General features: G+C 35.2%; 3 protein-coding genes across 8 annotated transcripts; all 3 read left to right on the top strand.

Annotated features, from left to right (window-relative positions):
- The first annotated feature begins 696 nt into the window (after positions 1 to 696).
- SIK1 (Protein kinase superfamily protein) lies at positions 697 to 9,905 on the top strand. The gene is made up of 18 exons (XM_022293354.2): positions 697 to 1,726; positions 1,923 to 2,011; positions 2,097 to 2,204; positions 2,355 to 2,462; positions 2,733 to 2,823; positions 3,022 to 3,074; positions 3,379 to 3,441; positions 4,287 to 4,331; positions 4,484 to 4,519; positions 5,073 to 5,128; positions 5,781 to 5,862; positions 6,454 to 6,582; positions 6,707 to 6,854; positions 7,888 to 8,032; positions 8,220 to 8,367; positions 8,792 to 8,995; positions 9,099 to 9,184; positions 9,630 to 9,905. The coding sequence occupies exons 1-18, from the start codon at positions 883 to 885 to the stop codon at positions 9,727 to 9,729; spliced, it is 2,535 nt and encodes an 844-aa protein (XP_022149046.2). The 5' UTR covers positions 697 to 882; the 3' UTR covers positions 9,730 to 9,905.
- Positions 9,906 to 10,045: 140 nt separating this feature from the next.
- On the top strand, positions 10,046 to 17,010 carry LOC111017562 (uncharacterized). Of its 4 annotated transcripts, none has more exons than XM_088117622.1 (8): positions 11,435 to 11,855; positions 12,709 to 12,773; positions 12,845 to 13,020; positions 13,524 to 13,632; positions 13,763 to 14,119; positions 15,924 to 16,391; positions 16,516 to 16,666; positions 16,758 to 17,010. In XM_088117622.1, exons 1-5 carry the CDS (start codon positions 11,579 to 11,581, stop codon positions 14,063 to 14,065), a joined length of 930 nt encoding a protein of 309 aa, XP_087973748.1. In that variant the 5' UTR covers positions 11,435 to 11,578; the 3' UTR covers positions 14,066 to 14,119; positions 15,924 to 16,391; positions 16,516 to 16,666; positions 16,758 to 17,010. The 4 variants fall into 4 exon arrangements, with proteins under 4 accessions (XP_087973751.1, XP_087973748.1, XP_087973749.1 ...); XM_088117623.1 differs by having other exon boundaries at positions 14,234 to 16,391; XM_088117624.1 differs by having other exon boundaries at positions 13,763 to 16,188; positions 16,330 to 16,391.
- Positions 17,011 to 21,848: 4,838 nt separating this feature from the next.
- Positions 21,849 to 25,636, top strand: PGL1 (6-phosphogluconolactonase 1). Of its 3 annotated transcripts, none has more exons than XM_022293344.2 (4): positions 21,849 to 22,101; positions 22,804 to 22,993; positions 23,079 to 23,214; positions 24,799 to 25,636. In XM_022293344.2, exons 2-4 carry the CDS (start codon positions 22,824 to 22,826, stop codon positions 25,288 to 25,290), a joined length of 798 nt encoding a protein of 265 aa, XP_022149036.1. In that variant the 5' UTR covers positions 21,849 to 22,101; positions 22,804 to 22,823; the 3' UTR covers positions 25,291 to 25,636. The 3 variants fall into 3 exon arrangements, with proteins under 3 accessions (XP_022149036.1, XP_022149035.1, XP_022149037.1); XM_022293343.2 differs by lacking the exon at positions 21,849 to 22,101 and adding an exon at positions 22,136 to 22,289; XM_022293345.2 differs by lacking the exon at positions 21,849 to 22,101 and adding an exon at positions 22,323 to 22,587.
- Positions 25,637 to 26,696: the final 1,060 nt, after the last annotated feature.

Raw genomic sequence — 26,696 nt, 5'->3', positions numbered from 1 at the left:
AAGATTGAGTTTATTATATATTGTTTTTGTGAATTAATTTTGGATTAAGAGGCTGTTCCCAATTCCAAAAGGATAGCTTGATGGGTAGGAATTTGAGATCTCTTGATCATACTGGTTAAAAGGTCTCAAGTTCGAATCTTCCATTGAGTTTAATACAAAAATTCTTGATGCTCCCACTCCCGATTATAAATAAAAAAAAGAACATTTAAAAAGTATTCAAAAGGAAAATCATATATATATTGGTTGCTAAAGATTTAAATAAATATAAAAACAAAACATTTATCCCACTCCTACATTGGCTTCTAATTCTCATGCAAATAAACAAAATTAAATTTAGTTTCTTTCTAAAATATTATTACAATTGGAACAATTTACTATGCCTTCCCCAACAAATTTTAACCATTTTTTTTTTTTTTGATAACAGACAAGTTTTAACCTTTAATTTAAATATGATTGCAAATATTATTATCTGAACTAAAATAAAATGATAACATATTGAATTGGTGTCAACTTGAATTTCCAAAAACACGTGGTTAGGACCAAACTAGATATATTTACGGTATCATCATTGAATATATTTGCTAAATCAAAGTCTTACATATTGGGTTTGTTCAGCATGTGAAGCAGTGGCAGCCCATTGAAAGTCTTACGGTGGGCTCGGAGTCTGACGAGCCCATTTATTTCATCCCAAACTTTGCCGGTTGATTGTTGATGTTGTGTTCACCGGCTCGATGGCGCCTTCCGGCTTCCGCTTCCGCTTCGCTCCAAAACTTGTGAAAAGTTGGCAAGAACGAACCGAGAAGAACCAGAACCAGCTGGAAGTTTCAGACTTTCAGTTGCAGATTATGGCCTTCTAGCTTCCACTCTGTCAATTACTCACCCATGGATCACGCCTCCTACCGCAGTCGCAGAACCACCACCAAATCTGGGCTCTATTCCACAGTTGTCATCCATTCCAATTCTGATTCCGACTCCGACAAGAATCCCGACGATCGGAACCTTCAGCAGCGACGGAGGCCGCCGGCCAAAGACCAAGACCTATACGCTACAATAGTATACAAGGACGTTGATAAGGGCCGGGAGGACGAGGAGGATGACGATTCCTCTCTCCCTCCTCTCCTTAAACGTCTTCCTAAGGATTTCGGTGGCGGAGCCCCAATTGACTACGAGGACGACAGTGCTTTTGATTTTGATGATGATACTGAAGACTTTGGTACTATGATCGTTAAGACGGATAGAAATCGTCCTCGAGACCGCTCTGCGTCGTCTTCGGTTTCAACGAGGCCTCGAGCCTCGCAGTTACCGTTCGTGAATTTTCAGCCGGGGAGCCCTGGGAAGAGAGCAGGTGGTGATGGTGTTAGTGAACAAGGCGACGAGAGCGAGGAAGGTGATGGTGATGGATATTCGACGTTTGTGGTGAGGCCCACGGCGAGGTCGCGGAACAGAGAATCTATTAGTGGGACTGTTGTTCGAAGGACCGTTGGTAGTCGTATTGATACCAGAGATGGGGGCGGAGGACTTGAGGGGTCCACGATGGGAAGAGCGGTGGCGAGTATGCAAGGAATGGGAGAGTTAGGGTTTGGGAAGCCGAGGAAGGGGAATGGATCGCCGAGGAGTGAGGAGGGCGGTGGCCGGCTGCGGAGTAAGGAGGTATCCTCGAGTTCGATTCCTGAAAGCATTACCAGGGAAGATCCAAATTCTAAGTATGAATTGCTCAACGAACTTGGTAAGCTGTTTGCATACATGTTAAATATGAAATTTGTTGTCTATGAGATGCATTCTTATAATGTGAATGGAGGTGGGTTTTAATTATTAAGTTTTTTTATTTCATGAAGATTTCTTGTGCTTTCAAATGCAAAATCACGTCGGTTGTTAATTTCGGTGATGCTGGAGATCGCAGGCTCATGTTGACTCTTTTGCAGGAAAGGGATCTTATGGGGCTGTATATAAAGCCAGGGATATTAAAACCTCTGAGCTGGTTGCTATCAAGGTCATATCTTTGTCTGAAGGGGTATGGTTTCTAATTTTGCTCTCTTTAGTGTGGTCATTATTCTTTGAATTTTTCTTGTGGAAATCGACTTTGAGTTCCTTTGTAGGAGGAAGGATATGAAGAAATTCGTGGTGAAATTGAGATGTTGCAGCAATGCAGCCATCCAAATGTTGTCCGCTATCTTGGGAGCTATCAAGGAGAGGAGTATCTCTGGGTAGAACAAATTAGTTGACGTTAAAATCTTATGTAACCATTTCCATGAGTTAGATTGAGTATAAATTAAATTTTCAAAGTGCTTATAATTCTCTGTAATCTGTATCTTTCTGTTATCTTTTCAGATTTATAAGTATTTATTTATTGGCAGATAGTAATGGAGTACTGTGGGGGTGGCAGTGTTGCTGACTTGATGAACGTTACTGAGGAACCTTTAGAGGAATATCAAATAGCATATATCTGCAGGGAGGCATTGAAGGTAAGATTTTCAACCAGTAAGCTGCCTTCAAACATTCTCCTTGCAGAAAAATGTCGTCTCTTAGTAATTGGACTGCAGTACTGGTATCTTTCTGCTTGTGTTTGCATAAAGAAAATACTTGCTTCGCTTTCTCAAATGTAGCTCACTTGGAGAAAATCCTTCTGATGCAATAAACAATGAAACTAAATTTCTTGTCAATCATACATTTTTCTTTAAATTCTTTTCTTTTCTCTTATGCATAGTTGGCCTTACAGATTAAATTTATTGTAGGGCCTTACTTATCTTCACACAATATTCAAAGTTCATAGAGATATCAAGGGCGGTAATATATTGTTAACCGAGCAAGGTGATGTCAAGTTGGGTGAGTACACTACCCTTCTGGTTTTTAGAGAAGTTAAGTTTACATTCCTTTTATGGTATAGCGGATTAAACCGACGTCCTATTGTTGCAGTTAGAATTTGGTAGGCAAACAAATCATTTTCATTCTTTGCTTCCATTTTTTTCTTTTATAACCAACTGACATCAATGAGCTACAATTGTGTTAAAAAAATGCGTGCAGGAGACTTTGGAGTTGCAGCACAGCTTACTAGGACCATGTCAAAGCGCAATACAGTACGTTAACTTCTTACATAACGAGTAAAAATAACATACTTGATGTTCAAAACTTGCTAATGGAATAACGGTCTCATAGGCTGTAATTAGATGGCTTGCCTCTCCTTGTTGTGTGTTCTATCCTGATTTTTGTATAACTACTATGCCACTTGTGTTTCTGCCAATGTATTAAAACTCAAGCCTAGTGAGGAATGAGTACCTCAATGCAGGCATCATGGCTTTTATTCTAAATTGGGAGATTTTAGAAATGGTAAATCTTTATATTTAGTCTTCATTTCTTGTGATCTCATATACATTTTTCCAGTTCATCGGTACTCCACATTGGATGGCTCCGGAGGTTATTCAGGAAAGTCGATATGATGGGAAGGTATTCAAATAAAGATTAATATTTGTATCTTATTAGTATATCTCTCCTGTGAAAAATAAATTATGAATGATTTGAGAAAGAGGTTTTATATTTTTGGTTCTAACTTTGTACTAGTTTGGTATGTTACGTCTGCCTTCTAGAACTGATGTTGCGAAAATAATTAGCATGCAGCACAACATGTTTGGATTTGATTTAATAATTATTATAAGTATTGGAAGTTTCAGTTTTCTATTATAAACTTGCAATTTTATGTATGCATTTTTGTCATTGATTCAGGGCTTGCTATATTTTTTTCTGTGCTGTATATGAAGTTTTAGACAGGAATAGCACGATGTTGATTAGGATATGGGTGTCACAACAATAATCTTCATGAAGTCTAAACCAACTTGAGAATGGAGATTTGAAGAAACTTCGATAGGAAGTCTAATAATATGAAGTACGAGTGAACTTGTTATAGTCTCAGACATTCCTGATATATGCATATTAAAGCACTGATGATATTTAATGAGATATATATAGCAAATTGACTATTCCGTAAGGTGTAATACTTTGTAGCACAATTTACTTTTGAGGTACTGAAGAATTGAAAAGAAAAATGGCATTGAAATGTCAGTGGTGTTGTGCAGATCCTCACTGACCTTACCTACTAAAAATTAGTCGATTTTTATTTCCTTTAATAGAAGGTCTCTGTTAAAGAAGCATCTAAAATTTAATCATAGTTAACGATTAAGTGACTAGGGAATGTTTTGTTACTGTATTATATGCTTTCTTTTTTATGTGACGTTTGCAGTTTCTGGGTTGCAGCCAGAGTAATTCTGTTTGCAATTATTTTGTTTTATTTTCAGGTGGATGTGTGGGCTCTTGGTGTTTCTGCTATTGAAATGGCTGAGGTAAAAATCTGACCTCATGAAACCAGCTCTAGAATTTTCCTAATATCACTCGAATAACGCTTTTCTGCTGATGACGTTCCAATTTATTTGGGGTTTTAAGTATCTTGGTGATAATTTTTGATATCTAGCAATAATATTGTAACTGATTGCAGGGCCTTCCTCCAAGATCAGCAGTGCATCCAATGAGGGTTAGTTTAAAATTTTGAAGCATTTGAAACTCCATAAATGAAATTTCTCCTTTCTTTGCGTGAGAAATCCAAACTTTGAAGTCTTGCTCTTATCGAATAGTGCTGTTTCATCTTTGGGTAACCAGGTTTTCTGTTTGTAATGAACCACATATGAAATCAATATTCTTTCTGCTTGAATTCATATTGCCCATTTGATAATTATAATGTTTTTTTTTCCAATAAATAAACTTCTTAATTAACCATTTTTTTACCACTTTTAAAAAACACTTCAAATTAGCTAAAATTTAAAAACTAAAAGAGAGAAATTTTCAAGAACAATTTTTTTTGTTTTAGAATTTTGGCTAAAAATTCAAAGTGTTCTCAAAGAAGGCAAAACATGGATAAAAGAAATTGTGAGGAAACAAGAATAGTTTTTAAAAATAGAAAACTAAAAATGAAATCTTTATCAATTGGGGCCTTAACTTTTGGAATTGATTTTGTTCCTTTGAGTTTATTTAAGGTTATGTCAGATTGATTTTTGATGAGGATTTTATGCATTTCTCTTATGTAACAGGTTTTATTCATGATATCTATTGAGCCAGCTCCAATGCTTGAAGACAAAGAAAAATGGTTCAATTTAATTCTTTTCCATCATCTGTGCTTCAGCATAAATTCTTGGGAACTGAAACGTGATTGTTATCATCTACTTGAGTCATTTATTTATTCTTAATTACATTATATATCATTTTTGGTAACTTACTCCAAGTATATATTATTTACGCAATATTTAAAATGTTTTGGTTTTTGAGCTTGAGGTGGTTCTCTTATCTTATCCTCCTTTCATTTTTAGATACGTTTGTGTCCTAACCGATACAATATAAATATTTGAAGTGTGTTAATTGTAAGAACCAAAATCCACATCAACAAATTTATGGTTATGAATTACTTCCATTTGATCAATTTTAGTTTTGTTTCTCATTTTAAAAAAAATTGTACTTGCCAAGTCTCATATCCGAAGGAGTTCACAGCTTGATTTGAATCACTTATTCCATCATGGCGATTAATTTAGGGATGACATGTTAATTTTTTCATGTGTAAACTTGGTTGTCTACTTCTTTTTTTTTTTGCAAAGGCGTACTGAATTTTGAAGTGTTGTAGATTACTGTGCTGCATGGATCTCTAGTATCATAAGCAAAGTTTGTTGGCTTTCTCATTTTAAGCTCTGTGTTATGTGATGTGACTATGTCAGTGTTTTATAACTTGTGGTGTATCTTCCTTTTAGGTCCTTGGTGTTCCATGATTTTGTTGCAAAATGTCTGACAAAGGATCCCCGTTCACGACCTGCTGCTTCTGAGATGTTGAAGGTAATGCATGTCAATTTTGTGTGCCAAATAAATCTGGACATGTTTCTGTAAGGTGTCTCCCTTACTCTTTGATATTCGAAATGATAGAAGAAAGCCCTAAGGCAAACAAAAAGGTGCCCAGCCGTTAGAGAGGGCTGGGAGTTTTCCTTCTCCAAGTCCAAGTCTTCCCAACAAAAGACAAAAGATACATTTCCTAGCTAAATCCCCTCCCCATATAAACTGACAACGTACAAAAGGCTTCCTAACTAACCATGGGTGAGTGAGTTTCCCTTCTTGTCCTTCCTCGTACATAAGTATTTATAATAGGGGTAGTTTCATGAGCTAATATTGATTAATTCATTAGTCTCCCTGTCATTGCCAGGTCTTCGGAAAAGCAAATTGTGGTCTTTCTTGTCCAAGTTCCAGGAGTTCAATCTTCAAAATTCTCATACTTTCTTGTTTAAAAAAATTGGATTAAAATTGTTATTGTCCATGTTGCATGGAATATTTTTCTTATATCCAATAGGTTTTGTGTAATTAGTTGAAATGTCTAGTTAAATTTTCTTGTATTTTATCTCACTTCGATAACTAATTTTTGCTTTCCATGCACAGCACAAATTCATTGAGAAATGCAGATGCGGGGCATCAGCAATGTTGCCCAAGATTGAAAAGGCTAGGAAAATCAGGACTTTAATGGCTCAGCAAGCACATACTATTGCTCCAGATGCATCAGGAGATGGTGTAAGGGCTTAAACTCCACTGCAGCTATTCTTTCTCCTCCTTTCTGAGCTCTTGCTTGCTACATGTGCATGTGTAATAGGTGATCGAGAATTCACTCTTTCTATAATGCCTTTATTTGAAACAGACAATAGTAGCTGCAAAGTTGAATCAAGATTATGGCGATACTGTTCCTTCAAAGCCTCAGAATATTGGAATACCGGTGGGAAACGAAATTCCAGCTGGTGGCACTTTGAGGAAGCAAGAGCTCTCAGGTGTGGGACTTGTAGCGGAAGGTATGCATTTTATTATGGCATGTGCTTTGATAAAGTCAATGGGATTACTATTATTTTTCCAATAATTGAAATTTTTAGCGGTGTGGAACTGTGGTATTGTTATTTTATGAGTTCAGAGGCTCATTTGGACTTACATAAGCTTTCCATTAATGATTTTTTGTAACATCCTTAGCCCGCCCGGCCTGAGGCTTTTCTCTCCTTCCTTCTGTATTTTCATACTTTAATGAACTATTTTCTTATAGATAAAGCTTTCAATTAATGCAAAGTTGATGGCTTGCTATGGAAACTAGATTCTGAAAATAGATGTTTTTATGCATGTGCCAATAATTTCTGCGAACTTGTACTAATAAATTGGTGCATATGAATTTGTGCTAATTCAGTTTAGGGATTGCACCTGAAGCTTCTTTAGGTGGTATTTTCAGATAATAGGTGAATGTGGTTATCATTTCAGTTCTTCTATTTTTATCTTTTTAAACATTCTGTAACAAGATCACGAAACAATCTATTATGTTGGGTCAATTGATCTTTCTCCAAATGTTGGGTTGTATTTTACACTTTTTTGCCGTACTGCGCTTTTAATCTGATAGTTCTGCTTCTGCTTGTGAAAATTTGTTTCATGTTGTTTGCTTCCTTGCAACTCAAGGTTTATACCCTGTTTCTCCACTCAAGTTTCAATCTGATTGAGATCTATTAAGAAATATTTTAAAACAGTAAAATTCTTATAAAAAAAATATTTTAAAACAGTAAATTGATGTCTACTTACATCCTTTGATTTTTAAAAATTATTTCATATGATATCAAAGAGAGATTTTGAGAATTTATATTTGCTTTTTTTACTTGATTTCAAGATAAGTATTGGACAATTCTGACCAAAGTTAGGTACGTGCCTACTTGTTAGAAAAGTTGTTAAATGTTGCTTTAAATAATTAAAATTATCCTAACATCTTAAACATTTGGGATTAGCAAGAATTTAGCATTTTTTTTATAGTTCTTTAACCTTCACTCATCTACTACATGCATATTTATCGAGTAGGTACTTTTGGCACTGTAATAGTCCATGATGGAGACGAGAATGATAAGGTGGTTTCCCAACTGAATATTGGCAATGCTGAACCACCAACTACTTCTATACGTGACGAGAACTTATCCGTTGGTGGAGTCAAATTTGTTGGCTCTAGGTACCTTCCTCTAGTCTTGCTGATATGTTGTATTTTAGTTCTTTGTTTTTAGAATAATTGACTTCACTCCCTATGATAATGGTATTACCTAATGAGCAACAATACATACAGTCATTTTTTATCTCATAATTACACAATCTTTTGTATCCGTATCATTTGAAATCTAATCTTTGTAAACCTTCTGTAGTGTGGATCATACGGGAGGTATTGTAAGTAATATTCTTGATGGAAAATCGGATCCCACCATGCATGCATCTTCACCGTCATTTTTGGATATTCATAGCACATTGAAGAGTGAAACTGTCAGCCGGAAATCTTTTGCTCTGCAGGACAAGGTAACTTTAAATTTGGAGTGTGTTTTCTTTATATGATTGTTTCTTATATTCCCCTTTGATTTACGAGTTTCAAGGCGATAGCTCTAGAGAAGCAAAGAAGTGGGAGATTTTACATTCCAAAGTCACCATTTAGAGCCCAATTCAATCTTTTAGTTCTTTTGGCCAATTATAATTCTTGTTTGATCAGTGACAATTGGAGAAACTTTTCGGATTCCTTTGGCCTTGGGCTGATATTGTTCCACTACAACCCATGGTACCTTGAATAGCTGTTCTTGGGAAACATGCTCACGAGCCTTGAGCAACATTCTTATATGCCATAGCTCCTGATTATATTTTAATGGTTTAGTGTTTTTCTTATTCACAAGAGCATTTCTTAGGATTATTCTTATCGAAGATTGATTTGATGGACATTTTTCCTTTGCAGCTTTGGTCCATTTATGCAGCGGGTAATACCGTACCCATTCCGTTCTTGAGGGCTACTGATATATCCCCTATTGCTTTGTTATCGGACAATGTCCTTGGAGGCATGCAGCAACAATATAATAGGGGAACTGTAGAGGTGGAGACAATTCAGGAACTTTTCACTGGCGATGGACAATCAAGAAAGGGTCGTAGGGGACAAAATGAGGTTTCTCTCTACTTGCATCTCTCCTTCCATGACTTCTCTGATTCCGTATTGGTCTCTTCTGAACCACTAAAACATCTGTTTTTTTCATGTTTTTGCACTGCAGATGCCCCTTCCTCCCAGTGTTTATCAAAGACTTACTTCAAGTCCCACACTGTTGAACCTTGCCCAGGCTTTAGCTTACCACAGAATGTAAGTCATCTTATTTATTTTTCTATTTTACAAGCACTACCAGTATTAGTTAGTCTCCTAATAATTGAACCACACACAAATATCCTGCTCAAACACCGGCCCTCTCCATTGCTCTGTGTGTGTAAGGGTCAGTTCTTTGACCTCAGTACCCATTTGTACACATATTTGCATTTTATCTTATGGTCGTTTCTTCTCCAAAAAACTCATGGTTGTCGGCATATCTCTTTCTATAATAAATGGTTGAAGTAAAAGACGTCATTTTTGTTTCTATTTCGGTTCCTGCTAAGCCTTTGGCATGCATCTGACCTTTCTTAGATGCATTACCCCTGAAGTTTCAACTGATTTCTTTTCTTCCCTGGGGAGGTTAGATATGAAATAAGCTCCTTCTGGTGTCTCCACATTCCACTTGCCTGTCTTTAATTTTAGAGTGGACGATTTCTTGCAGGTGTTACGAAGATATGCCGCTCCAGGAGTTGCAGGCGACACAAGAACAACAAACCATTCAAAATCTTTGCGATACACTTAGAACTATCCTCCGATTGTAGATAAAGGGTGATGCCATTCTGCTCTCCTGCGCTTTTGTTATTGTTTGCTTTCCTCCCACTCCAACTTGGCTCCAGGAAGCGAAAGTTAGTTTTTATCTTTTGCATCCTTCAAAATGTATTCAAACTCTCTGTTTTTGATATGCATTTGCATGAAAATAGTCGAGTGATTATGCTTTCTTGTGTTGTCATTTTGTTTATTCTTATAAAAATTACTACTGCAGTTTTTTGGTTGGTTACCCTGTTTTGCACAATTTATGGGTATATACTGACTGGAAAATTGTCTTTGACCTGCCATTATCTCATCTGTATGATCAATGTCATCCTCGCAGTGACCGTAAGTGAAGCAGTTTCTTCATCAATAAGTTTAAACGGTCATCTCAACAAATTAAAATATATATCCCCGAATATAAGGTTGGAAGCTAATTTAAGCTTAGGATTGAAGAAATTACTTTAATGAGCAGGACGTGCACGGATGGAGAGCAGTTTGCAAGGGTTAATTTGGTAATTGGAGTTTTATTAATCAGTTTTGTTCTTAAATTCTTAATAACTAGCAAGGAATAAAATTATTATCTTTTTTTTTTCTTCTCTTTTGAGGAAAAAGAAAAAAATTATAATCAAGATGGTATGCGGACAGTTGTATTTATATATATTATATGTTTTTTTAACACACCATGTGAGAGGGAATTCAAAATCACAGCCTCTTAGTTAGAAGTATATATCCATTATTGTTGAGCTATGTTCGTTTTGGTCCGTACAGTTGATGTCAAGTATTATTCAATGTACATTAGATTTTCTTTTCATAAATTGAGTAAAAGGTATTAGATTTTCTTTTTATAAATTGAGTAAAAGGTAGTCATTTTATAAATCGTTTAACAAGCAAGATTAGAGTGAGAATCTCATACACATCTGTAACTTGTAAACTTTTTTTTTTTGAACCACATCTGTAATTTGTAAATGAAAGAAGAATATAAGATGAAGCATTGATATTGGATCATCACTCCCAACATTAATTTCGTAAATTTCACATTTTTTCTCTGTGAGTCTACCCTTTCTTTTTTCTTTTATTTTTATTTCTTTTGTTCTTTCCATAGAACATGTGTTACATTAGACATTTATGGATACTTTGAATATAACATTCACAATTCTACAAATATCTTTTCTACCTGATAAGGAGAAAAAAAGAAAAGGTTAAATGTGCAATTTTTTTTTTTAAAATAATGACATTTACCTAGTAGAAATATATTGTCAATTTGAACGTAGCTCAACGGATTAAGATATACATCTTAGATCAAAAGATTGGATATTCAAACTTCCAATTCTACATATTATTCAAACAATTTACCTTGACAATTTTGAAAGGGAGTATAGTATTTATTTGTATATGTTCATTAGTTCAACATTGACCTGAGAAGTAAAACAACATTTTCATAGTATCACAAACAATCAACAAAATATAAAATATATCAATATAATATATCTAATATAGACATAATGGGGATATTAATAATTTTTTAACATTTTTAGAAGTGTGATATATTTATTTATTAATTTAAATATTTGTTACAAATTTTTTCTTTTATAATTTTTGCCGCAATATCTATCTACACTAAAACATTTTATTATATTTCCGTAAAATTAGAACCTGAAGTTTGAGATTACACGCATAGAATGACGAGTGCAATTTTCTGTACTAAAATATTCTTAGGTGCGGGTGAGGGTTGTAATTTTGGCAGGAAGGAAAAACCCCGCGAAAGCCCAAAAAGGATTCGAGCGGCGTCTGTACTCTGAAGTTTTCTTTGAAGCGTTCATTTCCGCGAGCATCCATCGGAGAATCGAGGAGGAAAAGACAATGAGAATGAGTGGTAATAGGATTGCTCATACGTTCCTACATCGCGCTCGGTTGCGAGCCACTTCCTCTTCAATTTCCTCCGTCGAAAGGCCGTCTTCTGCAGCTTTTTGCGCCGAGTCAAGGTCTTTTCGAAGTTCTTGCTCTTCTTCATCTCGTCATGTTGATTTCCATCGCCAGCATGCATTTGCACTTTCTCCCACCGCAATCCTACGGTTATTCAGTACCAATTCCACTAAACACTTTGAAGATGAAGTGAGAGAACAAATTCCACTCCAATGTATGGATGTATTTTCTTATTCTCCGTGCATCCGTTAGTTTCCTTTTATTTTGAGGTTCCCGTCGAAATTTCTTTTCGGATTGTGAATTATTAATGGCTTTTCTTGTGCCGAGATGGTGTTTGGTGTTCAGTGAAATATCTGAATGTGAATGGTTTAATTCTGCCATGATAAGTTGTTTTAATTGTTGAATTGTTATCTAGTTTCAGTTTCATTGAGATTTTTGTTCCTTTTGTTTTATATGTAGTTCTAATGCTTGAAAAGCTTTATAGTTACAATAAATTTCCCCGTGCATCCGTTTAGTTTCCTTTTAGTTTGAGGTTCCTGTCGAAATTTCTGTTCGGAATATGATTAATTAATGGCTTTTCTTATGCCGAGATGGTGTTTGGTGTTCAGTGAAATATCTGAATGTGAACGGTTTAATTCAGCCATGATAAATTGTTTTAATTGTTGAATTCCTTATCTAGTTTCAGTTTCATTGAGATTTTTGTTCCTTTTTATATATATGCAGTTCTGATGCTTGAAAAGCTCTATAGTTACAATATTATTCAAGGACTAGTTGCTTTCAATGTGGATAACTGATTGTCGTTGTAGTGTTATTTATCAATTTTTTGTAGAATGTAAAACTGTGATGGTGTACTATAGATTAGATGTGAAAGACTTCCTACACTTCAGTGTACAAAGTTTTCCTTATTATCATACTTACATCAGTGTTCATTGCTAGCTGTACATTTGTCAGGGTTTTTTTTGCTCTCTAACAGCCAAAATTGGCTATTGAAATTTCTAATTAAAGATTTTTTAAACTCATGCCTATAGCTTGAGGCTTTAATCTATGAACTCTCTTATTTTTTGTAGATGAGAAGGATGAAGGGGGAGAAACCACAGATGGATGGGAAGATGACGATGATATGGAGCCTGAGGTATTTCTATCTGCTGAACTGAGCTTTTATTCTACTACTATTATAGATGATGCTGACTGTTGATAACGTAGATTGGTGATGGAGGGGGTGGTGGTGGTGTTGTTTTGCAAGGCGTGCCTTGGGGTGAACATGTTCTCTCTCTTGCTCATGAGGTCCTGCTGCAATTTGGCGATGACATAAAACTCTATTCCTTTAAGACTACTCCCCGTGGATATATCTATGTCAGATTAGACAAGCTCTCAAACGAGTAATTTTCTTCTGCTGTTTGTCCATCCTGTTTCCTGCATAAGAGCTGTCCTTTCTACCTTCTGGGTATTGGGGAATTCCATTTGCTATCACATTTAAAGCCCTTTTTGCATGTAGGAGATGTCAGCAGTCAACTCAAACCTTGTCTTGAATAAACATAAAAAATATAGTAAACCTCAAACTCATCCGTCTCCAAACTTTTAAATTTTATTTCATAACCATTTCATTTTTTTTGCTTTTTTTTTTCTCAATGAGTTTGGCTGAGTCTGATAAATTTTTGTCCCTAACTTGATAATGTTGAAACTTTTCTAGTTATGCTGCTGGAAATCTGTTTGTTTTTATTTGTAGTCTTTTTTTTATTATTTTTTTTTTTTTTTATGATTGCATAACTATGAAAATAAACTGAGGTGGGCATTCAGTTTGGATTTCATAATTAAGTATTGTGTGCGGTCTTAACTTGGATTTATAAATTTATAATTTGTAGAATATTGATCTCTTCCTTAGATTTGGGTGTCCAAGCTTGGAGGATCTTGAAAGTTATACCCAAGAGTACAAGAAAAGATTAGGTGCAACTGGGGCACTGGGAAAGATTCCCGATGATTTAGCTCTTGAGGTAACAGCTGGTTAGACTTTGCCGTTCAACCTTACCCCTGTACAAAAATAACTGCTTAGTACACATTATTTTGGCTGCATAAATTATAGAAATACGTTAACACCTTAACAAGCATTCTTCTGCTGTGAAGGTATCATCTCCAGGTGCAGAGAGATTACTGAAGGTCCCAGATGATCTGTTTAGATTTAAAGCCATGCCAATGCAAGTTTCCTATTTAGAAGATGTAGTCCCGGGAGGCACTGAAAATGATGGAGTTTTTATTTTGGATCACGTGGAAACGGAATCTAAGAGCTGTGTCTGGAAATTGGCAAACGTAAGGGAAAATCGAGATCCTTTAAGCAAGGGTAGGCCGTTGACTCGTAAGCAGAAAGAATGGAGGTTAGAATTACCCTATGCAAATCATAAGAAGGTATTCCTTTACCTTGAATGCTGAAAAATAGCACCTCAGGGTCCTAAAGAAAGGATGCGTATTCTGTGTACTTATGAGGTTAGTGTTAGTTTTAAGCAGCATTATTTCCATTTGAGGGCTTGAGATTTTCCATTTGTACGCCTTCTTCTCTTTGGAAAATTTATTTTCAGCTGTTGCATTATCTTTTTGTAGGATGTTTTTCACCTTTTGGAGTTAACATCTTTGTAAGAGTTTGGTACACTGGATTTCTCTGCCAATGGTGCCATTGACTTATTGTTTTGTGTCGGCTCCTACACTAATCTTTCCTTTCTCAATTGTATTAAACTTCAAAGTTGATTTTTTCCCCTGATCTAATTCGTTTTCATGGCCTAGCAGAGTGTTTTCCGTTATATAATATATTCATTCATTAGGTTCCCCCTGTTATCCTCGCTCTTCTGCCATATTCTTTTTGCACTTGCTATTTAGCTTAGGCTTCTTTTTTGGTGTTGCCTTTCTCTTTCTACTCTATTGGTTAAAGTTCTGTAACTCAAAGGAAGTGTCTTTTTCACCATTCCCCATCCATAATGTAAGCATTTTTCTTTTATCAATTTGTTCTGTGATAATCTCATAATCTGAGGCTCACGCGCATTATTTGTGAAATGAAAACCTTGGATACTTTTATCAATAAAATTCATAATTTGGTTGTGGCTATGATATCCTTGCATGGTACACCCCAGTAGGAGTTAATTTTTTCAATAAAAGCACAGATAGGTTGCTGTCTTTACATGATAGTCAGGAAAAAAGCTGATTGGGTAGGTTTTAATAAGTTAGACGGCCATGGAAAAAGAGAAAGTTGGTTGACTTCATATAATATGAATTTGGTTTGTTGATGCTAAAACCTTGAAAAGAGTAGGGCGTTGCCCTTCATGGATCGAGGATAGCAATTGTTAATTGATTTGTCAGCATAGTTTTTATTGATTTAATTTTTTTTATAAGAATGTTTAAGAAAATCCGTTTTAATTATAAATCATGAGAATAAAATATTTTTATTTCAGAGTCAAATGTAGAGTGACGTCATTATGAAATCACTACTATTATAAATAAATAAATATAAGAATGAAAAAAAAAGTATGTTCCTAGAAGAACAATACATGGTTGTACGGTACTAGAAAGTGTACACTTATTTTCTCATATGATTTATTTCTATTGGTTCTGTTCGGTAATATGCAGGTTTTGCACATACTTTTGACCCAGTTGATATAAACATATATACAAATATGTAGAATTGCTTATTTTCTTGCGTGTAGCTAAGTTTTTCATCTCTTATATGAGAATCACGTTGAAACATGCATATTACATAGTATAGTAGAACAATGTTGACGTTATCTTGTAGGAAATCTGAGTCACGGTAATCTTATCATCAATCACGGTGGGAGGGGCATTTAACAAATTTCAAATTTCAATCAACTCGATTTGTATTGTATTTCGATGTGTGAATGTTTCCTAATGGCTGTGGTTATAGATGCTAAGAATGAAACTTAGCTGCTCAATGAGTTAGTTGCTTTTGGCCAGTGACATTTTGAACCACACTTTGCTGCTCTTGTATTTCTTTCATTTTTTCTTTCTCAGCCGTTGTCGCAGTCAGCAGTCAAGTTTTTAGCTGTTGGTCTCCAATCCCCGTTTCTAAGTTTTTTGTCTCAGTTCATTTTTGTTCTCTCTGACTCTAACCCCATCTTCTTTGTTTGTTTATAGCTAACCACCGCAAATTAATAAAGTTTTAACAGTCCCTTATTTTTTGATACTTGAGATGGATCCCAAAATAATTCTGAGGAGATAGTGGCACCATATATAACGTATCAATGATATTGATTTTCATACTTTTTATCAACATCTGTGATGACAGGATGCATTGAAACAGAGGTAGAGCCAAGATATGTAGGGCAATCAAAAGGAGATGTCCATGTTGCCATGCTGGGCAGGCCCCCTGGCTGTGGAGATAGATAACCCATTATGGATCAGTGGACCACTGAGTTGTTTTATTATTTCTTATAAAGAAATTCATGTTGGTATCATGTGCATTGGACACACCATTTTCACTAATTGACAAAAACCGTATTAGGTCATCCAACCCCATTTAAGCGTAGTCATTCTGGTTCCTGCATGAACAGGTCTCTTTCATGACTACCTACTTCTGTACATTTTGCACCTCTTCTCAATAAAGAGTTGCCTGACGTCATAAGAAAACAACTTGGGAAATTTTATTGCTGTTCATATTTCCAATGTGGCTTATTCTTGGCTTGTTTTGTTAGGGTTGCAGGACCAAGCTTCCTCTGATAAGGAAATATCTAGCAAACTGTAGATGCTTTCTGAGGTAAACATACTTTCCCTCATGAATCTCCATCTCCATCACCCATGTCATCTATGCCCCTTTTCTTTTCCCTTTCCTGTCTGTTCCTGTGGGTAATTTAAATCTTGTTTTCCTTCTTGGTGAGCAGAATTCTTTTGGGGGAGGGGGGGAAAAAGAATTCATGTGATTGGTAAAGGTGCTTGTTTTCTGTTGTTGTGGTGTGCCATTTCGGTGGTGGTGATATATTTTGCTCAGAAATCTAATAAAGGGGTAGAAAGCAGAAAGAGAGGTTGATAAATGTAGGTATCTCATTTCATTTTTTATTTTTAGTTTTTGGCAAAGGTCATAAATGCTTATTTCAATCCTTCACGTTTTCCTTCCGTGTGGCAGTGGGATTCTTTTCTGACAGCTCGTTCCTCTTTATCCACTCATGAAACTAGCGAGGTCTTGGGAAAAAAAAAACACCTTCAAAATTTTCAACCCCATAACTGCAAAACGTAGAAGGTAACAGATGAGAAGGATTTCCTTTTAGGTAATGTGTTGAACCATTCTATCTAGTAACTCGTAAACATTAATCAACCAATGAACTAAAAAGGCTTTTAAGTTTACGGATTAGAGTAAATTTAATCATTTGTATTTTGCATCTTCTTTAATCCTTCCTTTGTGGGTTTGAAAAATTGCACAAGATCTATGTGGAAAGAGGAATATAAATGGAGAGAAAATGACAACACGGGAGTTTGAATAGAGGATCTCATTTTAGATAGAATAAACTACCCATGAATTCAAAAGTTTAAATTGATGAATTAAAGTTACTTAACTAAATCGATGAATTAAAGTAAATTTAATTATTTATATTGGACATCCCTACCATTATACTTTAATTTAAATGTATTGAAAATGTGATCTGATCATGGAAACAAAAGGGTCAATGGATTTTTTTTTTTTTTTTTTGTGTGTGTGTGTGGCTTTTATAGGGTGTTCTCAAAAGAATATGGGTCCTTTTTTTCCGCTTTTACATATAATCAATTCGATAAATGATGGTTCCTAGATGTTAATTATGGTTTAACCAATTAGTGGAGAATACAATTGGGCTGGCTATTTGTTTGCTCTGACCAATTAGTGGGGAATAATTTCAAATTAGCCATTAACGTTTGATTAGTTTATTATAAGTTTTAAAATGATTATCCTTGTTGATGGAGAGAATTCAAAATTTACGACAATATTTTTCAAATATGGGAGGAAGTAATGTGGGCGCTTAGCTAACCTTACACACTCCTACAAGACTATTGTTTCATTTTAAATTATTTGAGCTTTTTTTTTTTTTTTGGAAACACAAATGATTGGATGTTAGAACCATGAATGATCCATTGTGAGATGAAATCTTCATAAGTTTTGCCATATAGATGGTTATGAAGACACTGATTTTTGTTACTTTCATGGCTTTCTATATTATTTATGCACATGTGAGTTTTTTAAAACTTAGTTATTGACCTTCCAAAAAAAACTTGAGTATGGTTTTGTGGACATATTTTGCCTGTGGGAGGATGAAAACAAAGATATATTATTAATAAAGAAGTGAGGGTATATGTGTCTATCTTAACATAGTTTAATTAATTAAAATATATTCTCGATATAATGTCATTTTTACTTGAAAGGAAAGGAAAAAACTTCACTTTGAATGGAGCATTGTACTCTACCCCATGTGGCTCAATAGTATGTGGGCATATGTCAATTTTTTGCCTCTTTTGATTATTTTATTAAAATTCATATTTCATCAAAATCTCACGTCTCCTCTCTTCCCTGTAAAGACTCTTATACTATGTTAATATTTATGAGTTCTATCTCAAAACCAATTAACGATGAGAGTAGTCAATGTCCATTATAAACTATTGCAAGGTCTTTTTTTTTTTTTCAATGTGGGATCTTTAACATACTCCTTAAAATCATGGCTATTTTAGCTCATTGGTCGGGTCTCATTTTTGACCGATTGTTTGTTTGAGTGTTTTGGACTTTGATATCATATTAATATTCATGAGATTTCATTTCAAAATTAATTGGCAATGAGATAAATAGTCTATGTTTATTATAAACCATTGTAAGATCATTTTCTTTTCAATTGACAATGAGAAGAGTAACCCTTATGTCAACTTTCTATTGTATATACCTTTGGATTGTGAAACAAATTCTTAATTTTGTTTGTTGCAAAGAGAATAGCATAAGAAAAATTTTTAGTAACAAAAGAAAAAAAATATTCTTTTTGAAATACAAATATGTGATATTGAAAAGATATAGTAAAAAAAGATACAATAAATTTGGAAAAGAAAATGTAGTAAATTTGAATAAAAAAAATACAATAGATTTAGATAAAAAAGATACAATAAATTAAAAGTCAAATGAATAAAAGAGGTGTTTGTGATTTTGTGAAATAGAAACTAAAAAGAAAAGTAAAAAACAAAGAGATAAAAAATGGAGGTGAGATCGCCAAAATGGAGGTAACTGTTAATTCAGAAGATTGTGAATTTGGACTATCACTCTTATTCCTAAAAAAAATGGAGAGACATTCAGAGAGAGAAAAATGGAGGGGAGAAAAAATGAGGAGATTTTGACGAGATATTGAGCTCTAATAAAATAATAAAAAAAGAAAAAAAATTGACACATGTTTACTGAGCCACTGAACACTACTCATGACTTTGTGGAGCGAAATTTTATCCAAAATGAAAAGAAAAAATAAGTGAGCATTTATGAAATGTGAAAATTTGTCAGCAAACCAAATGTGTACAACACTCTCCAACGTGGTGCATTGTCAATCAATTTTGTTGTCCAAATAATATTTATTCAATTTAATCTTAAATCCATTTCACCATATGGGCCTACGGCAGTAAAAACAATGGCCTAATAGCTGAAAGATAATTCTCCTTCACGATAATAATTTTCATTTAGGCTAAGCTAAAGTAACTAGAGGGCCTTTTGGGTATATCCTCAAAATTTTGTTTTGTAAATTAATCTTTTAAATCAATTCGCTTTATTATTTTTAATTCTAGAATACCTTTCATCTTTGTATTTCACCTACAAAAGAAATAATTAACAATGGTCTATAATTAATTGGTTTAATATAGCATCGGATAATGTGAAGCTTTGTTATTTATTATTAATTATAATATATTAAAAAGAAAATGACAAAAAAGAAAGAAAAAGATTCTCCTCCATAATTGAGTTCATAGAAATTACAAGCATGATTAGTTGATTAGTTAATTAATAAAGTCAAAAGAGCTGATGTATCAAAATATACAAGCAACTAGAAAAAAAAAAGGCAAATCTACAAATTAAATTATTGGCAAGATGATGCTAAGAAGAGAGTGGGGAGAGAAATTAATATTAATATATAATATAAATAAAAAAGAATCTGGCAGCCATGTCTTCCAAATTCAAAGCTGTGTTTGGCAGTTGGGAGGCAGTAGGCTTAGCTCCCTATGCTCAGAAATTCAAAGCTTTGAGTCTGTAACCCCACAAAGCTTTGATTTTTCACTGCGCATTGCCATTATTGTTATGGAATTTATGTCACCTTATAGTTTTGGGATTTTTTTTTATCCTTTAATATATGAGTTTGGATTGGTTTAGAATACTAAATATTATCTTATCCTTATGACTTATTAATAAGAAAAGGAATATATTGCTTACACCAACACTCTAATCCAATATTAAGCAGTTAATTCAAATTAATGATGATGGCTTGACAAGAAAATACCAGAAGTTCAAATCTCCTACTTGTAACATATTTGTTAAAGAAAACAAGAGAGCTGATATAATGTTTACAAAATATAGAAATGAGAATTCTGAGGATGGGCAGTTTGGGGAAAAGGAAGAGAATAGAGAGGAGGCTTAAAAAAGGTAAAAAAGTTAGTTTAGAAAGCTACTTAGGTTGGACATGGATCATCTAAAATGTCAATGTTGAGACATATTAAATCAAATATCAATGAAAAAAAAGTTTACTTATTCATTTAAATAAAAAACTGTTTAGCTCTCATACCATGATAAATTGAGAGTTTGCTCTCAATTTTTTCATTCATTCAATTGATACATATATCAAAAATCTGTTCAATGCTACCTAAAGAAGAAAACAAATCAAAAAAGGAAACATAATAAGCAGAATAATGAATAAATAATATTCATATGGTATGAAACATGCATTCAATTCTATCATTGTTTTGTAGTTGACATCAATATTTCATTTGAAAAAAAAAAAGAGTTATAAAATACCAACACAGAGGGAAATTAGATGGGTTTTATGAGCATGGCTCCAAGTTGAAAAGTGGTTTCCTTTTTTGTTGTAAGATTGCTGAGGAGGTGGAGGCAGGAGAGGGTTTTAATGGCTTCGTCTTCTCCCAAAAAGAGGTTAAAAATTTGAGACCCCCCAGCAGATGAATGTCAGTCTTTGATAATGCTAAAGATTCCTCAAATTGGGGTAGGGTTTGTCATTATGTGGGGTTTCAATTAGTTGGGTAAACACAATACCCTCCTCTCCCTACTGTTTCTTGATTATGACACCAACAGATCCCAATTTCCTCTTGATAATCTTTTAATCATTTTCTTCCCCCCCTTGTATTTTATTTTCAAATTTTCCTTTTTTGGTGGTGGAGGGAGATGGGAGAAACTCAAGAAAATGATGGCTGACATGATTTCTTCAATGCCAAACACTCTGAAAGGTGACATAAAGTTGGCATATACAACCAAGGAATAACTTCAAATATTGAAATGGCATAACGCTTGATGTAAAGGGCAGATTTAGGGAAAAAGGAAAGAAAATGAAAAACCAACCAACACAAAACATCTAATTTAGCAGAATTCTCTATTGCAAAACTCCATTTTAACCTATCTTTTTCTCTGATGGGTCATCCTGGCCGCTCAAACACAACATGATGATCATAGAAATTTGATAGCTTCTAAAATATTTAATCTCCATGGTCGTTTTTAGCATATGATCTTTGTATAATGAAACAGTACAAGGTTTGGGTGTGTTTGTGGGGATGGCTATACAGTATTATTACCTGGTCTGATTTGAGGAATATTTGGGATAAAAAAGAAGATATATGAGACAGAGCAATCAGCGTGCTTTGGGGGGACAATCAGAAAGCAATTTTGAGAGTGTGGTGAGGGAGAGGAAGAATTTTTCTAAAGATCTGTAAAGGAGAAATTAAAAACAAGTGAAAAGAGAAAACCATAGCATACATGGCAGATGGACTTAAAAAGAAAAACAAAGCACAGAATAAATCCCACTAATAAGTACCGGTAGAGTTAAAATATTCTGCCATTGTTGCACTGTTGCAAGACAGAACCACCATTGGTACATTTGTCAGCATTGAATTTGTCCAGGTGTTTGGCTAACCTGGATTCAAAGAGTCCCCTCTTTTAGCAAAGAACAGACAAATAGTTTTCAATATAATTTTGGGTAATTAAAGATTGTTTCTTTACCAAATAAAAATCCATTTTTTGATTTCTCCCCCCTCCCCTTTCTTTCTTTGTTTTTTGGGGTTTCTTTTTCTCTCTCTCTCTTCCTCTGAGATGTTCTTGCAGTTGATCTAGGAGGATAAAGGGATCTTCTCTTCTCCCCATTTGTTACAGAGAGAAAGTGGAGGAGAGATTTCTCTGTTACAGAGAGAGAGAGAGAGAGAGAGTTGGTGTTGCGTTTTGTGGGTTTTCGCGTCACGATCATTGGATGCACGTGGAAGCCTAGAAGGTAAATTCTTTTTTCTCAACTTCTTGTGAAGTTTTTTTCCTTTTATTATAATCGGTAAATTAACATGGATTGCAGAGTATTCTCACATTTCCTCATTATTATATATCAATTTCTTGCCAATGCTAATCTTCCACTTTCGTCAGTTCCTTCCTTCTCTGCAATCCCTCCATTCTTCTCCTTTAGTCTCTGTGAGCAAATTTCTCTACCTCTTATCCTTACCTATTTTTGTTTGGCTCTGCTCCTCGCGGCAGTTTCATCAACCTTAAACATCATCTAACTATTCTTCTTATATTATGTGTTTTCTTATGTAATGGGGTTGTTTATTCTGACGTTTTATGATCTGGATATGGGTTTATTTTCTAATTTTCCATCTTCTCCATAGCCATCCACCCGAATCGGGGGTTTCTGTTTTCGATCCTTGAAATTACAGTGTAGTAGTCAATTAAAGCTTGGTGCATGTTGATGTTCATGTGATGGCGTCGCATGGTTTGTGAATGTTTCTTGATCTGTGTGTCTTAAATTTCCATATTTAGTACAGTCATTGCGGGCTGTAGATTCTAGAACTGCATGCGATCCACTTTTTGAAATGCCCCAAATTTTGGTTCAACGCCCATTTGGCTGTAAGTGGGGAAGTTCTTCATTGATCTTCTCTGCGAAATTTCAAACCATGGTGTAAAATTTCTTCTCTTTCCTTTTGACCAGGATTTGTGAGTTTCTGAATTATGGCTCTACATGGGGATCACAGGGACAGAGAGCTGAAGATCCATGAAAGTTTGGAGGAACTTAGTACTGATTTAGCTGACTATATTGCTGAATTATCAGAGGCATCGGTTAAAGAACGTGGGGTGTTTTCTATTGCATTATCTGGTGGCTCTCTCATTAGTCTAATGGGGTATGGAGGCTTTCGTTTTCTTCTCTGGTTTCTTCGATTTTGTAGATTTGGTTTCTTCCTGTAATTTTCTTATGGATGAAAACAGAAAGCTCTGTGAAGCTCCTTATAACAAGACTGTTGATTGGGCCAAGTGGTATATATTTTGGGCTGATGAACGTGTTGTAGCAAAAACCCATGCCGACAGCAATTATAAGCTTGCAAAGGTTAACCTTCTGTCCAAGGTTTGTACTTACAACTTATGTTTCAGAAAGTTCTTATTATGTCTTTCTACTGAATGCATGACAAATGCTGTGCATCTAGGTTGAGATTTATCTGATTCTATCCTAATATGGACTGAGGCTACCCTCGGAATCGAATCGTTAATGATCCGATAACTACTCATTTGGAAAAACGGGGAAATTTCATGCTCTAGTCTCTTCAATGGGATCAAGAATGCTCTATTTCATATATACTTTGATGTGGCATGCTAAAATTTGCAAATGCTCTTGGTGATCTGGAATTATGGCTCTGCTTAAATTTGATATCAAGCTTCTAGAGAAATGAAAACTACTAAGTAATCATTCCTTAGCTTATTTTCCATGAATGGTAGGCTGGCTAAGTTTTGAGTCTCTAAATGGGTTTTCACAGAGGAAGTGTTAGTTCATAAAAATCCTTGGGCAATTAGATGCCAGTTTAAATACCAAACAAAGTACCAAGTTGCTCTAGGTATTCCTTCCCTGATTAGAAGTTCAATATAACATATGAAATATGGATGAAATGATAGATCTATTCTATTCTGGAATTATAGTTTTTGCCTTGAAGATATAAAAAGACTTCCATTCAACTCAACGTAGAGTAGCTTCCTGTCTCTACTTCTTTCTTGTAGTCATTTGATTGCCTTTCTTCTCTTTCTATGGACATGGTGGCCAATATTTTCAGCATTGACGATTTACCTCACCGTCTTTAAATAAATAGCTGTAGCTTCACTAGTTATCACCGAAATTGATAATTATGACAGGATTTCTTGGTCTGCAGCTCAATATTGCACTTCTGTTGAACTACCACTGAATTGTTGAAGTTTTCAACTCTCCTTTACATGTAGGGCCCAAATTTTGATTTACATAGCCTGATATATACATCATTATGTTTAATAAAATAGGGAGGAAATGACATTGCAAATACATCCCTCTACCATGTCCTATTACTACAAATCTCAACTTTTGAAAATGTTAAAATCAGTTTACTAGTTTACATCATTTGTTAGCAGTCCTCCCTCTCCCATCCTCTCTCTCCCAAATGGACTTTGGGATGGAGAGAGTGTCAGTAAAGTGAGCTGAAAACCTCTTGCCCAAAAACCTAAATGATTTCATGAACTCTAAGCTAATGAAGAGAAGGCATTTTTTTTCTTTCCATCAATTGAAAGAGACTTTTCAAGTACTTAATATTATTTTTGGGACCGTCGAATGCTAAGAATCTCGGTGGACAAGTTTTTGCATGATTTCATTCTTCATACCTTGCCTTCCATTGTCATACAGTACGCTATTTCCAGACTTGTGAACATGTGTTAGTTTCATCATTTGTGGTAGAACTACGTAATCTTACCATATGGCAGTCTTTCAACTAAGACTGCTAGTCAGCACAGATGAATAAATTCTCTTCCAAAGTGGCAAAGCTTTGTGTTTAATGGCAAATATTATCATAGCTTGTGCAATGATTTAACAATTGCACTCAACAATTCTAAAACATGGTTATTTTGGACTTTGATGCTAGCAATTCAAGTCAACCTACCTACATAGCTTAATGACCTGTTCTATTTGCATCACCAGGTGCCAATTGTTCCCAGCCATGTCCACTCAATCAATGATTCGGTGTCAGCTGAGGAAGCTGCCGATGAGTACAAGTTCGTCATCCGACAGTTGGTTAAATCCCGCATTGTAAGTGTGTCTGATGTCAGTGACAGTCCCAAGTTCGACCTCATACTTCTTGGAATGGGTTCTGATGGCCATGTTGCTTCATTATTCCCTAATCATTCGGTGCTCGAAGAAAAAGAGGAATGGGTTGCCTTCATTACCGATTCCCCGAAACCTCCTCCCGAGAGGATCACCTTCACATTGCCTGTGATCAATTCTGCATCCAATGTGGCAATTGTTGTGACAGGCGAAAACAAAGCAGAGACTGTGCATTTGGTCATCGACGATGTAGGAGCAGACTGCCTGCTCCTACCTGCAAGGTTGGTACAGCCAAGGAAAGGGAAGTTGGCGTGGTTTTTGGATAAATTTGCCGCTTCAAAACTTGACAATTACCAGTTTTCCGAGTAGGCTTAACCAAGCTGTTCTCGTCGAAGTGTACCTCTGTATGTAGTTGATGGATTCAGCAGTTATGGATCCCACCCCTTCATTTCGATCCCACATTTTATTTCACCCCCTTCCTTTTTGTTTTGGGTCACAATCTACATTTTGCCTTCTCCTCATTTCTTTGCTGGAGTGATGAGAGAAGCGTGATTCTCCTTTCATTTTGTAAGCAGAGCTAAATAAGCTAAGGTCTCAGCGAAGAGCAGATGGTTTTGTAGGACAGTTACTGCTATAGTGCTATGTATATGTTGAAGCCGGCAGAAGCATCATTGCAAGTTTGTAAAAAGCAGCCTTCACAGATTTATTAAGTTCATCTCTCTCTCTCTCTCTGTCTATAAAGTTGTAAAAATGTGGGGAAGAGTTTGGTAATCCTATCATTGGTTATGACATCACATTAACCACATAAATTCAAAGCCTAGTTTCTGTGGGGAAGAGTCAGAAAATAGGCCATCAACATCTTCAATCGCTTTCCAGATGGTGACTGTTTTGAAGAGTGGATTCGATATTCTAGCTACAGGGATGACATTACTGGAATGCTGATTTCAAAAGTTCCAATCCAACTACTTTGCCCTCTACATATAAAAATGTCAAATGTCCATTTTTTCTAATGCCAAGTGGATAAGCATAGCTGATGGCTTGGCCCATGGTGATAAGACCTCTCGTAATAGTTATCTAATGTTATGGCTCGTTTCTTGGATCTTACTGATCAAGAGCTGATGACTCTTGGAAGCTTCCATGAGCTTATCTCCGACTTAGGTGACTCTTCGAGACTTGCTTTCAACTGTTGTCCTAGCCCCTGGTAAAAAGATTTGATGTATTTATTGGTAAAATTGTAAGGGGGTCAATTCTTACCATCAATATTAGAGATGTCAAATTTTCGTGGGATTGGGGCCTACAAGGACCCACCCTCAAATGGGTCTAGGAATTTCCTCCATCGAAAAAGATAAAACCTTCTTTCTTTATTTAACTTTGGAATTGAACCAGTGAGTTCCTATTTCCAATGACATCTGATTTTTGTTTCAGAATTCTCCAAATTTGTCCTAATTTTCTGAACCAAGGGAATAAGGCGAAGATAGAAATCAAAATCCTACGAATACAAAAACAGGAGGAAGAAAAGAATCTTACCTTTGAAGTTTTGGAACATTTAAATATGATTACTTTTAATATTTAAATTTATTGTAGCTTGACCAGTTTCTCAATGAGTCGGTTCCCAGATTGTCGACAAGGGCAAGTGGTAAGGTAAGAGGTTTGTTTGTTGAGACAAAAAGCCTTGCTGCCAGCAATTATAAGCTTTGCCCAATGCTTGTACTTTGGTGTACCAAGTATTTTCCGAAACAGTTGATGCCTCTTCTTTTAGCTTCTTCATTGATTGC

The sequence above is a fragment of the Momordica charantia genome, assembly GCF_013281855.1.
Source record: "Momordica charantia cultivar OHB3-1 chromosome 9 unlocalized genomic scaffold, Mcharantia_2.0 BLBB01000009.1, whole genome shotgun sequence".
NCBI classification, from domain to species: Eukaryota; Viridiplantae; Streptophyta; class Magnoliopsida; order Cucurbitales; family Cucurbitaceae; genus Momordica; species Momordica charantia.
Note: the sequence above shows the minus strand (reverse complement) of the source record. Positions and strands in the feature narration are given on the sequence as shown.